Raw genomic sequence first — 13,364 nt, 5'->3', positions numbered from 1 at the left:
AAATTACAAAGATTTGAAACAATGAGTTTGGATCAATGCAGAAACAACATATTCCTTAATTTGTATATTTTACTTTATCAGCATTTCGGCATTACTTTTTTCTTGTCATACATACTTATCGTGTACATCTGCTATAATTAAAACGTCCTTAAAGCCCCTTCACGGAAAACCATAACTTTGTATTCCTCGAATTATTAATTTAATCATAATAATACTTCCGGGCGACAATTTCCATGATTTTTATTGCGATCAGGTTTGCGATTGTTAATGCATGTACGTGTATTTGTATATATATATATATTCTTTTTCCTTGTAAGTATGCGTAAGTATTATTTTTATATGACGACGAATAAATATATCATCGTTAAGAATCCTCATATCGCACGACTCACCTCAATCAAGAGGATGAACAATGAACATGAATTCCGGTATAATAATCAACGATTATCGATTACGAGTACGCTTATCGGATTAGGCTATTCTTTCGTATGATGAGTACCCTCAATTAAATTCGTAATGTACTTGTGGCTGGCAGTGTTGTTTACTAACTAACTTGTTTTACCCGACCAACCGAACTGTGCGACGCGCACTTATTTCATATTTATAATTTCTATTCGACTGATATAATCGACATGCACCGTTATTAAACGTTTTATTTACTTCTTCTTCTTCTTCTTTGTTTCTTTTTTTTTTTTTTATCAACCCTCGAACTGCTATCAAATTTTATATGGCAGCTTTTCTATAAGTTTAACAATATTATTATTAATATCAATAAAATATCAATGAGTATGGTGTTGTCGATACTTCAGCACGTTCTCTTCTCATTTTTCTTCTTTTTTTTCTTTTTCTTTTTCTTTTTTATCTTTATCTCTTTCTTTTCATCGTCGCGATCAAATGAAATTTTTGTTTAATATTGGAGGGATAGGAAAATGTTAACTTCTCAAGCTCAATGGCGCGCACAGTTTCTTCGTAAACGTATCTTCTACAGTAATACTAATCAACGTTCTAAATGCAACAACCGCCACTGAGAGGATAAAAGTTAACAATAATAAATGACTCAATGTTATTCATCTTACATACGAATCGATAATTATAAAAGTGGCCTAAGTTTATACTCGAAACATCATTTGTAAATAATTCAAATTCAAATGTAAAAATATTTGAAAATGATAAATATGACTTACTATTAGACTATTTTATTTTTTTTTTTTTTATAAACACTAACTGTGTCATATATTTTATTTTAATAAATATATCAACCCTTTCACCATTTTAAACTCTCTTTCTCTCTCTCTCTCTCTCTCTCTCTCTTTCTTTATATCTAACGTTATTAATACTTTGAATTATATAAGATATTTTTAATCATGTCCCAATCATAAGTTGGATATCAATAAAAAGAATTATCATCGTCTTACAGAAATATCTTTCAACACTCGATTTGGAATCCTACTATTTTGGGACATATTTAATCTTACGAATCAAATTTATAACGCGTATTATTTTATCGAAGTGATGAAAGGGTTGAATTAAACAATTAAAAGAAAATACCGATTTGTCGTTGTGTTGAAACAATTTCTTTTTTGATAAATACCTCTCAGTAACGTTTCGAGCAATAAGAGTTTTCTTGACCAACTTTATCTTTTACGTTTACGCGAATTCGACAGGATTAAAACATTTTCTACTTTTTTTATGTAGTACGTGTCTCCATATATTCCGTCTTTGGTGTACACCTGTATCTATGTATGGGTGTGTGTGTGTGTATGTATGTATCGTATATGATACGTGTGTATGTTTTTTTATGTATTATATCTTGCATATATTGTGTGTGTATACGTATGTTATGTGTATATATATATACATATATATTTATCGAGACGCTTCAAAATCCTTCGAAAAAACTTACGAAACGTTATTCTTTGTTTTCTTTTTCTTTTCTTCTTCTCAACAATACGTCTCGCGACTAACAACAAGTATATAATCACCAAAAAGATTACAGTCTCTCGGACAATATCATTCTAAATGTTTCTCTATAGGCTTTTATTTATATTCTTCATCAGCACACTTTGAATTGATTTGAGAATCGTCATCGGAACATATTACGTTGAAAACCTCTTTCTTGAGATGTCTAAAAATCAAGAAATTGATTTAAGTAAAACAAAAAATGAGAAAATTTGGAGAAAAATAAAAAGAGAGAGAGAGAGAGAGAGAGAGAGAAAAGAAAGAAAAGAAAAAATGGGAGTATTCGTTTCAATAATTGGGTTTAATTATTTTGTTTTTCCTTCTTCGTAAGAGGGCGAGTGTTGTTTTCGATAATTCGACTCCCTATAATCCTTAATTCGTCTTGCTCTTACGATGATGACGATGATGATGAATAAGGTGTTGACGTAAATGCGATCTGGTCTCCTGTACTGCTGCAACCAAGGTTCGTACAGCTTCCTCGTGACCCTCAAAGCTGTCTGCTCTTTTAAGCTGTCCCAGGGAGGAGGATGCACCTTCACTGGGTCCGCTTCTTTTGCTCTTTGGTCGAGGGAAGGTTTCCCAGGAACGCTGCTTCTGCACCAGAGATGACGTCGTAGGTGATCCAATCAAAAGAACGAATGTTTTCCTGGGATCCTGTGAGGATTGACCTACCGTCCCGTCAACGATGCTCGATCTTCTGCTACCAGAACCGGTTGTACTTAGGCTGTCACAGCTGGCACGTCTGCGTCTTCGAACATCACTAGGAGCCTTATCATCCACATAGAAGACATCCTCGGAGTCGCTAGCCGGATACACCTTTGTACTTTTTCCACTGGATAGTTTTTGGTCGTCCGGTGGTATAGGATGTACTTGCGCTTGGACTCGTTTTTTGGCCTCGCCCATGCTAGAAGCTTCGGAAATTCGTTGATATTCCCCCTCATCACCACCTTTTGACGGCGACGATAGAAAGCTTTGAAATTCTATATGAAATCTTTACAACTTTCTAACTTAAGATCTTATATCTTTACCTGCTTGGTGAGTTTGCGCTTGTTGTTGTTGTTGTTGTTGCTGCTGCTGCTGTTGACCGTCCGTACATCTTTCTGGTTGGTCGAGTGCCTCAGTTGACGTATCACCGGTTGCACCTTTCCAGGAACGATACAACGATCGAACCTTGCTACTCGAAGAATGTCCTGGTGGTGTTTTAGGTTTCGTACCATCGGGTGACTTTCTGGAACGTCGGCTTTGACTACGATCCCGACTACCGTCGTCTCTTCCTGGTGATTTCTTGCGATCCTCTTTTGTTCTAGCTTTTTCAAGAAGCTCTCTCAGTACTCCTCTTTTTTGTTCGGAAGATTTAGCGGTACCGTATACGACTATGTTGCCGCTCGAGTCTAATACGGCACCAACACCCGATGGTGTCCGACAACGCGTCGGCATTTCTTTAGTTTCTAGAGAATCAAAAAGTATTATCGTTTTAAAAAGAAATCGTCGATAAGTTAAGTCGAGTCGTCGAGAATTATTTTTATACCCTTCATGTAAAGAGCGTTGTCAACACTGGTCATAGTACCTCGTGGATGACGATGATCCTTAGTCGGTGCTTGAGTTTGCGGTTGAGGTGGTTCCTGCATCTGCAAGCGCGCTATATGATCTAATAAAGCTTGCAGGTGTTGACTACTGGAAGCATCCGAAGCTGCCATGCTCACTTCACCTGCAGTAACTCCTGTAGAAAACGATTTCACAAACGGTTCCAATTGTTGTGTAAGACTTTGTAATTGCTTCACTTCACTTCTTAAAGATAGAATATCGTCCATCTATAAAAAAATAAATTCATTGTTTAAAGAATATCCAAAAATAAAAGAATTATTAGAATAGCATTTGAAATATAAATTTTCGAGATATAAACCTGAGAATGGAAGATTTCCTTCTCTATATGAATTCTGCACAATTGTTCTTCCCACAAAGCATCAAACACGTTCCTCAACCGTTCCAATTCTAACTGATGATGTTCTAATTGCTGTTCTAACACACGACAATCTCTCGCCACATGCTCGTAACGCGTACCCACAGGCGGTGTGTTAGCTCTTCTAAGTAGTGCGACGTCTCGATGGAGTTCTCCTAAACGTTCCTTCACTGTCATCAGTTGTTGACTTAGTTCTTTTAATTGAGTATCGAAGGTGCGACAATGGTTGGAAAACGGCCCACCGTCACTTCCATTCTTCGGCTGGATTCTCTGAGCAGGCTTGCTGCTCTGTTAGAAAAATGTATTCCTGATATAATGATAAAGCTTACTATGATTTACCACAATACAGTTACAGTAATCGTGTTCACTGACTACGATATCCGACTACCGTTCTCTATTACCGAACAAAACACACTGAGAGCCTGGTGTAGCCAACGCGCTACAAAAAAGTTTCTTTCTAATTTATCTACAAGCTACCACGACATTTTCAAAACAAACATCATAGTAAATCCTGTAAACAAAAGTACTTACACAGAATTGTGTGCGAGAAATGCAGTGAAAAACAAACTTGTAATGTAAAATTAAAAATAGGTATCGATGCATAATGAAGTGTTTATGAGTACCTGTATAACCTGCGGTTCCTGCTGGCCCATCGTGTGAGTCTGATCGTACAATGATTCTTTTGGTGTTTGTACCTGACCAATAAAAGGCTGTAACGTACGAGCAAAGTCGCTTCTATAGTTTGTCTTCAAATGGGCAGCAAGTAGAGGAGGTCTCGTAGGGTGTCCAAGTTGAGCTACGCGACTCAATCTTTCGAGCATAGGATGTGCGAGTTCAAGAAATTGATACTTTGTCGCACCACTTGTAAAAGCTGTACACAGCATTAAATGCATTTGTAATATTGGAAGTGCACTACCCAAGGATAGCAATCGAGTCCGAACCATTCTTTCCTTAGTTTCAAATTGACGTTGAAGTTCCGATAAAACGGAAGAATGAGTTTTATTAATTGCTTCTTGCATTCCTTGACAAAATGAATTTAATGCGCGTTTCTCTGAATCTAGGCTATGACGTAATTCGTCCAACTGTGATTTTAATGCCAAAACTCCATCTCTTACGCCTGCTTGTAATTCACAAATTGAATTTGCTGCTCTTTCCATTTTTTTTGAAGCCTGTTGCCAAGCGCTTTCGATGTCCACACAATGTAGTCGAGCATCTGCTGGTGTATCACGGAAACATGTTGCACAAAGCATACATTTAGCGCTTTGACAATACATGATGTATTGCTCCCCATGAGAAGGACAACGACGTTGAGTATCCTTTGCACATTTGCTCATATGCACCACTTCATGAGTGGAGAACATTTTTGCACGATGTGTATGTTCTCTGCAATGAGTACATAGAGCTTGTCCTATAAATTAATAAATCTATATTAAGTGACGCATAGGCTATGATATATTTTTACTAGTATATATAGAAAGTAACATTAAATAATAATAAAAAATTTTATAAGAAAATACCACATGTTGTGCAGAAGAACATAGTAGATTTGTCTCGTTTATCACAATTGGCACATGGTGGATTTTCAGAATTGGCTAATTCTACTAGTTGACGTATTAACTGATCCAGTGGTGGTAATTGTGCTCCCTCTTTAAGTTGTGTTTGTTGCCTGTAAATATAAAACTGTTAATATTTGATAATAATAATAAAATATAGAATAGAAGAGAACAATCAATAGGTAGAATTTGTGCGAACTGGAAAAATATTATTTGAAGTATACAATTTTTCAAAAATCTCCAAATATATATATATATATATATATAACAATTCTATAAACAAATAATAAAACATGCATTATTAACTTTAATTTCTATAATCATATCTTTCAAGTTGAATTAAACACAAACTTCAATATTATTGATGAACTTTAACCAGATATGGGATTAAAAGCTGATCAAAGAATTGTAAGAGAAAATGAATGCACACTTACATCATGAAATAAATCACAGATATGCACATAATAAAGAATGCCATTGTGACATCATGAATGGGTACATGCAATTAGATAGTGAGACAATAAGGGTAGCAGACAATGAATTCCACACACTTCTCTCTAGTCTGATTGAGATGCAGCACCAAATGCATTGATTGAGTATCGATTAACACTGTATTTACTCTGCTCTACACAATACGTGAATGTAAGTAAACATCTCATGGGCGTGCTACAATCAGGTAATACCTAAACAAATACTGCAAAAGAAGTATTTAAATATTTGTTGTAGAAGAATATTAAGAATATTCAATGGAACAGTTTTAACATGCAGAAGCAACAATAAATATAAATCGATAAAAAAAAGACAATGCTTATGTTCTAAGAGTGCAATATATACCTAAATAGAAAAATCTTTAAAGTATATAATGAACTATTAAGATATATTATTTCAATAAAAGGTCAAAAGAGAGAGAAAGCTCGGTGATTTTTTGAATGAACAAAATATAATAAATATAGGGAGTACTTTGGATTACTTTACTTGCAACGTACACAGCGATTTTAAAGTCAGCAGGCCAGCACGAAGCATGCAGAAACTGCTTGTTCGGGATGAGCGTAGATCCCACGAATATCCTAAGGGTAGGGCCATGCAATAACAGACGTTGTTAACTACCCGCAGCTGGGACAGGTGACTTTTCCGTCGAGGTGAGGGCCACGTATGCAGCGGGCGCAGAATGTATGAAAGCAGGAGAGTAGACAAGGCTCATTGTAGTAGTCATGACAGACACCACAGATCAGTGGATTCTTGGGACCACCGAGATCGACTCCAGACGTGGCATTGTTCTCGCCGACCCCGTCGACAGCCACCGACCCCGAGCTCGCCATCCTCTGCGAACCGACGGTCACCTAGAAGAAGACAAATTCTCAACTTTTGAGATGACGGAATATACATTCTAATTTTTATCCACGAAGACTTTCTTCCTTATTCTTATAGAGAATCTCTTATCTTATATAAAATACGTTAAATTAAGAAAGATGTTTACCTCCAAGACCGTTGGTCCGCCCGCCGCAGAGAATCGCGATGGGATGGTTTATCGGCTCGTCATTCTGACGTAGTACGGTGCCAACCCCGTTTGCGCCTGACGATCGCCCCTGACGTCATTGGAGCGCCCACCAATTTCTCCCTCTACCCGCATAGGAGGCGCACGCATACAACGCCTGAAGGGCCATTGGCGCCGGCTATGCACCACCCCAAGGATCCCTCTCAGCGACCGGTCAACGTTCTTCCTACAGACCTTCCATATCTCGTCCTTTCTCTAATTAATTTCTAGATGCTTCCATTTATTTCTTACATTCTAACATCGATTAGATTAGATTCAAACTCCAGTTATTGATCGATCCTATCTTCCTCCTCTTTCCAATTTTGCAATTGTTTTTAATCTTTTCGAGCATCTTCGTAAACAAAAAGCAAAACCTTTTTCACTGCAATAAGAAACAATTATTAGACAAAATAAATACAAGTTTCTTCGATAATTGTATTATATTAAAATCTCGTCTTCATCGCGAATAAATATCATTTAAAAGGTATATATTTTGACTGAAGGAAAAAAGTAAAAGAAATAATTCGAAAGAGCCGCGCCTATGCGAAGGACAAGATTGTGTACGTGCAGAGAGAGGCTCGTTCACGCAGGGAAATCGTGTGAGTGCGCAGGAGGAGACAGCAACCCCTTGCCGTTTCCTCTGAGCTCTTTCCGCACCCCTGCAGACACACGACTCTATATACGACTTACGTATATGTATATAATAGTGTGCGTGAATCTACCTGAATAAAAGTAGTAGTAACGTAGCGAGACGAGTCTTTGCTGTTTGGTGAAAGCATCCAGCGTGCATGACGCATATGAAAAAAAGAAATAGATCATGTGAATATACATAGACAGTATATATATATATAGGTACATAAGACATATACAAATATATAAGCATACATATATATATATATATATATATATATATATATGAATTCGGATATTCTTTTGTGTTTCTCAGCTCTTTATGTCTGACGTTTTGTTGTTTCCTACAGTAGCAAGTATCCACAAAATTCGTAATAAAAGTTTAGTATTAAAAAATAAATGATAAAATAATTAAAGACATGTAAATATCATCTTGTTATTCGTTACGAACTTTCCAAACAATACTCATACATATGTATATATATATATATAGTAAGACTAAAATGTTATACCAGGTTTGTCTTGCTCTCGATTTACTCGACCCTTATAGTCTTGCCCTTTTAACCTATAAAAGGAGGTCCTTAAGGGCGCTGCCTACTTGTGGATGCGCCACGCGCATTTAATGCGGTTATGCTAATTTTTCCTTTCGCCGCGTTAACTATTTTTCGTTAATATTTAACTACTCATTGAAATATTCTTATTGAAAATTAATTTCATCATTATTGACATTCGCATCCGTGATTAATAATAGCATTTAGAGTGACTGAAAAATAATGAAGGGATATAAAAACGGAAATATTCTGAATGAAACACAAATAATAAATTAATTTATTCGTGTTGATTTTTGAATTTGTAATAATTAATAACGTTTGGAGTGAATGGAAAATAATAAAGAGATATTAAAATAGAACGTCTGGATTGTAATACAAATAATACAAGAGTATGGTCTCTTTAAAAAATACTTTAAATGAAGCGCGTGATAAATACTTTACGTCGAGACCTCAAACGTACTGTAATATTATACTATACGTACCCTCTGTGTTTATTGCAACTGAAGGGATATCTTTAAAAGACTCTAGCAAGATTTTAAATTACATCGTTGCTCGCGCCGTGGAAATCCCAGAAGTATTACCAGAGACGCATACATTTCATACATATTTATGGATACATATATGTGTGTCTCGCGATCCGTTATTACTCCGATAAAGAACAGCCTCTCTAGATAGATTTTACACATTTCTGTTGCAGATATTAAGCCGTCAAGCATACATATATACACACACATATATATATATATACCAGTAAAAGAAACAGAAAGTAAAATAAAATCGTACATGCGGATCAATATCGTTTCCTTGAAAAATTCACGCCCTCTTTTTAACTTTGACATTATCGTTTCCGGTATCGTGGCGTAAAATGCAGAAAAGGTTGAAAATAAACAACCTTACGATCTCTTCCACCAAGACATTATATAAATAAATCGAGTTTTCTTATGGGTACACATGATACCAAAATATTATACGGCCCTGAGTAAATTGCTGACCCTCCAACGGGTCAGTGGGCGCCAATTCTACGACCCTCCTCCTCCTCCTCCTCCTCCTCCTTCTCCTTTCCTGGCAACCGCAATATGCTTCTGCTCGAACCATACACCTGCCTCTTAAACGTACGAAAAATCTAATAACTAATGGGGTCTATATATGTCAAAAAAAAGTAATCTCTAAATTTCATTGATTTCAATCCCAAAGTGTTAGCTCTACAAATGCGTTTATATAATCCTTACTTATCTGAAATGAAATCTATAATTAAGTTATATATATAAATATAATAAGTTATGTGTATAAATCAATCAAATCTCAGTAAAATAAAAAATGATTTGGAATAAAATATTTATCTTACATTCCCTCTTGCTATACATACTTCTTCTTCTTCTTTTTCTTCTTCTAGTTTTTCTTCTTCTTAATCTTTCTTCATACTTTTTCTATCCAAATAGGTAAATGTGCTTATGTAATCCAAAATACGCGAGCACGCTAGCGATGAAGCAGCAAATACCAGATGACAGATGTTGATCTTTCGAATAATCATTATCGGAGAGAAATCTGGTGCAGCTGGAGAACGTTTCTCTCTCCCTATTTCTGATACCGTGCCAAACGCTCGAACCTTCCACCGAATAATTACGAAAGGAATTCTATTTCATCTTTTTTTCTTTCTCCCTTGTTTCCTAAAAAAAAGTTCAAAGGAGATCGTTAGCGGGAAGAAGCTTTTATTATTATTATTATTATTATTATTATTTTATTCCTCCTCTTAGAGAAAAAAAATAAATCAATTACCCAACATTTTCAATGCCGAAATAAGTGTAAATATTGAAATCAACGTGACATTAGTAAGATATCTTCTCTCCACCTTTCTGTAAAACAAAAAAATAATATAAATAAATAAGTGAAATAAAAGGAATATACAAATTATATTATAATCGTATTTTCTTTTTATGCATTTAATAAATTCCAATGATGTAAAATGGAACTGTGCCGAGTACAGAATAAAATTAAACATAAAAGATAAATAAATTAGTATACAGAAAAATAATATCTTATTGGTACCATTTTCAGACCATTCGATACATTCCAATGATATAATAAGATATAACTACGCCGAGTGGTGAATAAAATGAAATAAAAAGAAAAAAGAAAGAAAAAAAAAAAAATAGGAAATAGAGAAATTCTACGTTGGGCGCCATTTTCTATGCATTCAATACGACTGTATAGTCAAATGCATTTGTATACGTAAAGTAGTTGCATTTCGTAAGTTTATAGAAAGCATCATTAACGAGGAAGCAAAATTACGGTTTTGAGTTCGTCGTACGGAAGTTGCAGTATATTTTCTATTTATAGGCTGCACCTCCCTTTTTCTTTCTCTCTCTCTTTCTCTTTCTCTCTCTCTTTTTCTTACTCCCTTTTTTTCTGTGGAACGTGCGGCCCATTATTTGATATAGTTATAATCCGTTTAGTTAACCGAAGATGCCAGCGACCCTTTTCTTCTTTCTTCTATACGATTCTGTTGCATCGCAGCTTTTACTTTTTTTGTTTTCTTTCCCTTTCTTTTTCTCTACCTCTCTTTATGTATATATATATATATATATTTTTTGTATATGTACATGTATATATGCGTCGTTAATATTATATAAATCTCAAACCGCGCTTTTTTTCATCTACAAAAAATGAAAGAGATTCTTCGGGTATGTTCCGCGTATTCATTTGATTACTTTTCATTAAAATAATCCAAGTCTTTTTTCTTACTAACTAATTAGAGATATTTTTGTAATGATTGGAAGAATAATATAAATACTTACATTTTTTTATCTACTATTTAATTTATCTATTATTAATATTTTTTTACTCTTTATCTTTTTTTTCTCTCCTTAATCTTTTCGTAGTATAGATTTTGGACGTTGTTCATATGTTTTATATATATAGGATGTATCTGTATTGGTAAAACAAAGGGGTGAAATAAGAGTGGAGTAGGAGGGTTGATTCTACATGTAAAAATAGATTGAAAAAAGGAGTTACATTTTTTCGGGTGTTTTTTTTTTTCAAATACGAGAATTTTTTTAACGCGAATTTTTCGAAAACAATAACATGTATGATTACATATAGTTTGTACATAAATATATTTAAAATATTTACTACTTAGTATATTTAAATCTATTAGAGAAATTATTATCAAGTTTAGTAATAATTAATGTCCTTTTTTTAGGTTATATTTTATGTATTATCACGGAACAATTTAACAAACGAATAAAACAAACGACATTATATATATATAACTAGACATAATATTTATTTATTGATTTACCTATTAATTTATTTATCTTATCTGAATTTATTTTATTTCTTTCTTTATTTATTTTTTAATTATATGTATAGATAATGTTTTTGAATTTGAATTTTTTTATTATATTCATATCCGCGGAAAGTAAAAATAGTACAGCATTAATTGTTAACATCTAGATATTAATAATATTGTTTAATCTCTTTGGAACAATATTATATTATAACAATTAATATGAATTATAGATAATAATTAATAATATTTACCGTATACAAAACTGGAACGTCTCTCATCTTTAACAAAATTCAAATTGCAAAGTGCATATCGGGTAATTTCTTGTAATTTTTTTCTACATTTTCATTGGTTGTCATAATCCGCATTCTTATTGGATAAAAACGTTACAATGTTTATTATTAACCAATTAAAACTTCTTTTGATGGTGTTTTTTTAGCGTTGTATTTGATAACCTCTGATCATTTGTATTGTTACCATTAATGAAAATACTTCGAATGGCCGGTAAATTTGTTCTAACATTACTGATGATTTTTAGTTTATTAAGAAATTTTTATGTTTATGGTAATAAAACAATGAGTAATTATACGGGAATACATTCTGTCGCATATGTTACCGTTCCAAACGTAGAAGTGGCTAAAAAATTGGCACAGTAAGATCATTGTATTGAATTTAAAAAGTTACCCTTTTATATGTTTATGATTAAATAAAATTATATTTAAATTAATACAACAATATTTCTTTTTATTTGTATCCACAGTGATATAGTAAAGAATAAATTGGCTGCTTGTGTTAATATTATCCCTCAAGTTATTTCAGTGTAAGCATTTATAAAATAAAATATTTGTTTACGTGTTGGTGCATGTATATTTTGTATCTGTAAAAACTATCTAATTTGTATTGATTAATTATACATGTATAGGTATGAATGGGAAAATAAAATAAATGAAGATTCGGAACTTTTAATGGTAAGAATAATCAAAATAATTATTAGTAAGTAAAAATATACTGTATATTATATTTTACTAATGATTATATGCAGATGATAAAAACGAGAACAGATACAGTTGATGCTTTGACAGATTATGTTAAGTAAGTTGATATTATGTTGCTTTAATGTAACATAGAAACAAATCAACTAATCTTTTTTTTTTTATTTAGGAAAAATCATCCTTACACAGTATGTGAAGTAATTTCTTTACCTGTAAGTAAAATTTATCCGATCTTACTTTTATTCATTGATTGTTTTACTTTATATAAATAAATATTATAGTTTTTCTTATATATAAAATAAAATCCATAAATAAATTATTTAAATACAAAATTTAATTTTCAGATACAAAATGGTAATGAACAATACCTAAAGTGGATCAGTGATACAGTACCACCTATGAATAAACAAGAACAGAAGGATGATGTTTAATTGTTATTAATTTAATTACAAAATAATATAATATTATCTTATATGAGATTATATGAAACATAATAAATATATAAATAAATAAAAATTATGTAATACAATGAGGAATATTTGACTATGGAATGATTAATTTTTACTGTCTAATATTAAGTATTGTAATAAAACATTGTTAAAACTATGTTGATGATACTTGTAATGTTCACTATATGAATATACTAATATAACAAAAACCAAAACAAATACAACATCAATATTATCTTCTTATATCAATATAAATCGTCTTATGAATAATATTAACTTAAATTTGCTTATAAAGTAGTTTCACTATCAATCACTTAATCAAATGGTAAAAATAAATCGTAAGTAAACCATTTCTAGAATCTCAATTTATTTTTATACTATGTAGTTCAAACTTGCTTTTCTTTTTTTTAGTTCTATAAGGCACACACATTTTCATGTATTTCATATTCA

The 13,364-nt window shown here is 32.9% G+C and overlaps 2 protein-coding genes across 12 annotated transcripts; one reads left to right on the top strand and one right to left on the bottom strand.

The window, feature by feature from the left end:
- Positions 1 to 1,682: 1,682 nt before the first annotated feature.
- LOC106794087 (RING finger protein 207-like) lies at positions 1,683 to 7,119 on the bottom strand. Of its 11 annotated transcripts, none has more exons than XR_001382494.1 (10): positions 6,950 to 7,097; positions 6,580 to 6,812; positions 5,437 to 5,585; positions 4,543 to 5,327; positions 3,863 to 4,207; positions 3,488 to 3,770; positions 2,988 to 3,407; positions 2,632 to 2,929; positions 2,352 to 2,553; positions 1,683 to 2,125 (listed from the first exon to the last, which is right to left on the bottom strand). XR_001382494.1 is itself a non-coding variant. In XM_014761516.1 (10 exons), the coding sequence occupies exons 2-10, from the start codon at positions 6,789 to 6,791 to the stop codon at positions 2,097 to 2,099; spliced, it is 2,697 nt and encodes an 898-aa protein (XP_014617002.1). In that variant the 5' UTR covers positions 6,792 to 6,812; positions 6,950 to 7,061; the 3' UTR covers positions 1,683 to 2,096. The 11 variants fall into 11 exon arrangements, 10 of the variants coding, with proteins under 10 accessions (XP_014617002.1, XP_014617000.1, XP_014616998.1 ...); XM_014761516.1 differs by having other exon boundaries at positions 2,352 to 2,550; positions 2,632 to 2,906; positions 6,950 to 7,061; XM_014761514.1 differs by having other exon boundaries at positions 2,632 to 2,906; positions 6,950 to 7,057.
- Positions 7,120 to 11,877: 4,758 nt separating this feature from the next.
- LOC106783632 (protein CutA homolog) lies at positions 11,878 to 12,995 on the top strand. The gene is made up of 6 exons (XM_014742336.1): positions 11,878 to 12,125; positions 12,234 to 12,293; positions 12,396 to 12,441; positions 12,516 to 12,565; positions 12,635 to 12,677; positions 12,810 to 12,995. The coding sequence occupies exons 1-6, from the start codon at positions 11,956 to 11,958 to the stop codon at positions 12,894 to 12,896; spliced, it is 456 nt and encodes a 151-aa protein (XP_014597822.1). The 5' UTR covers positions 11,878 to 11,955; the 3' UTR covers positions 12,897 to 12,995.
- The last annotated feature ends 369 nt before the right edge of the window (positions 12,996 to 13,364 follow it).

Source organism: Polistes canadensis, unplaced genomic scaffold (assembly GCF_001313835.1).
Source record: "Polistes canadensis isolate GaletaPanama2010 unplaced genomic scaffold, ASM131383v1 scaffold_23, whole genome shotgun sequence".
Lineage (NCBI taxonomy): Eukaryota > Metazoa > Arthropoda > Insecta > Hymenoptera > Vespidae > Polistes > Polistes canadensis.
The sequence above is the reverse complement of the archived record's forward strand: the minus strand, read 5'-3'. Positions and strand labels throughout refer to the sequence as shown.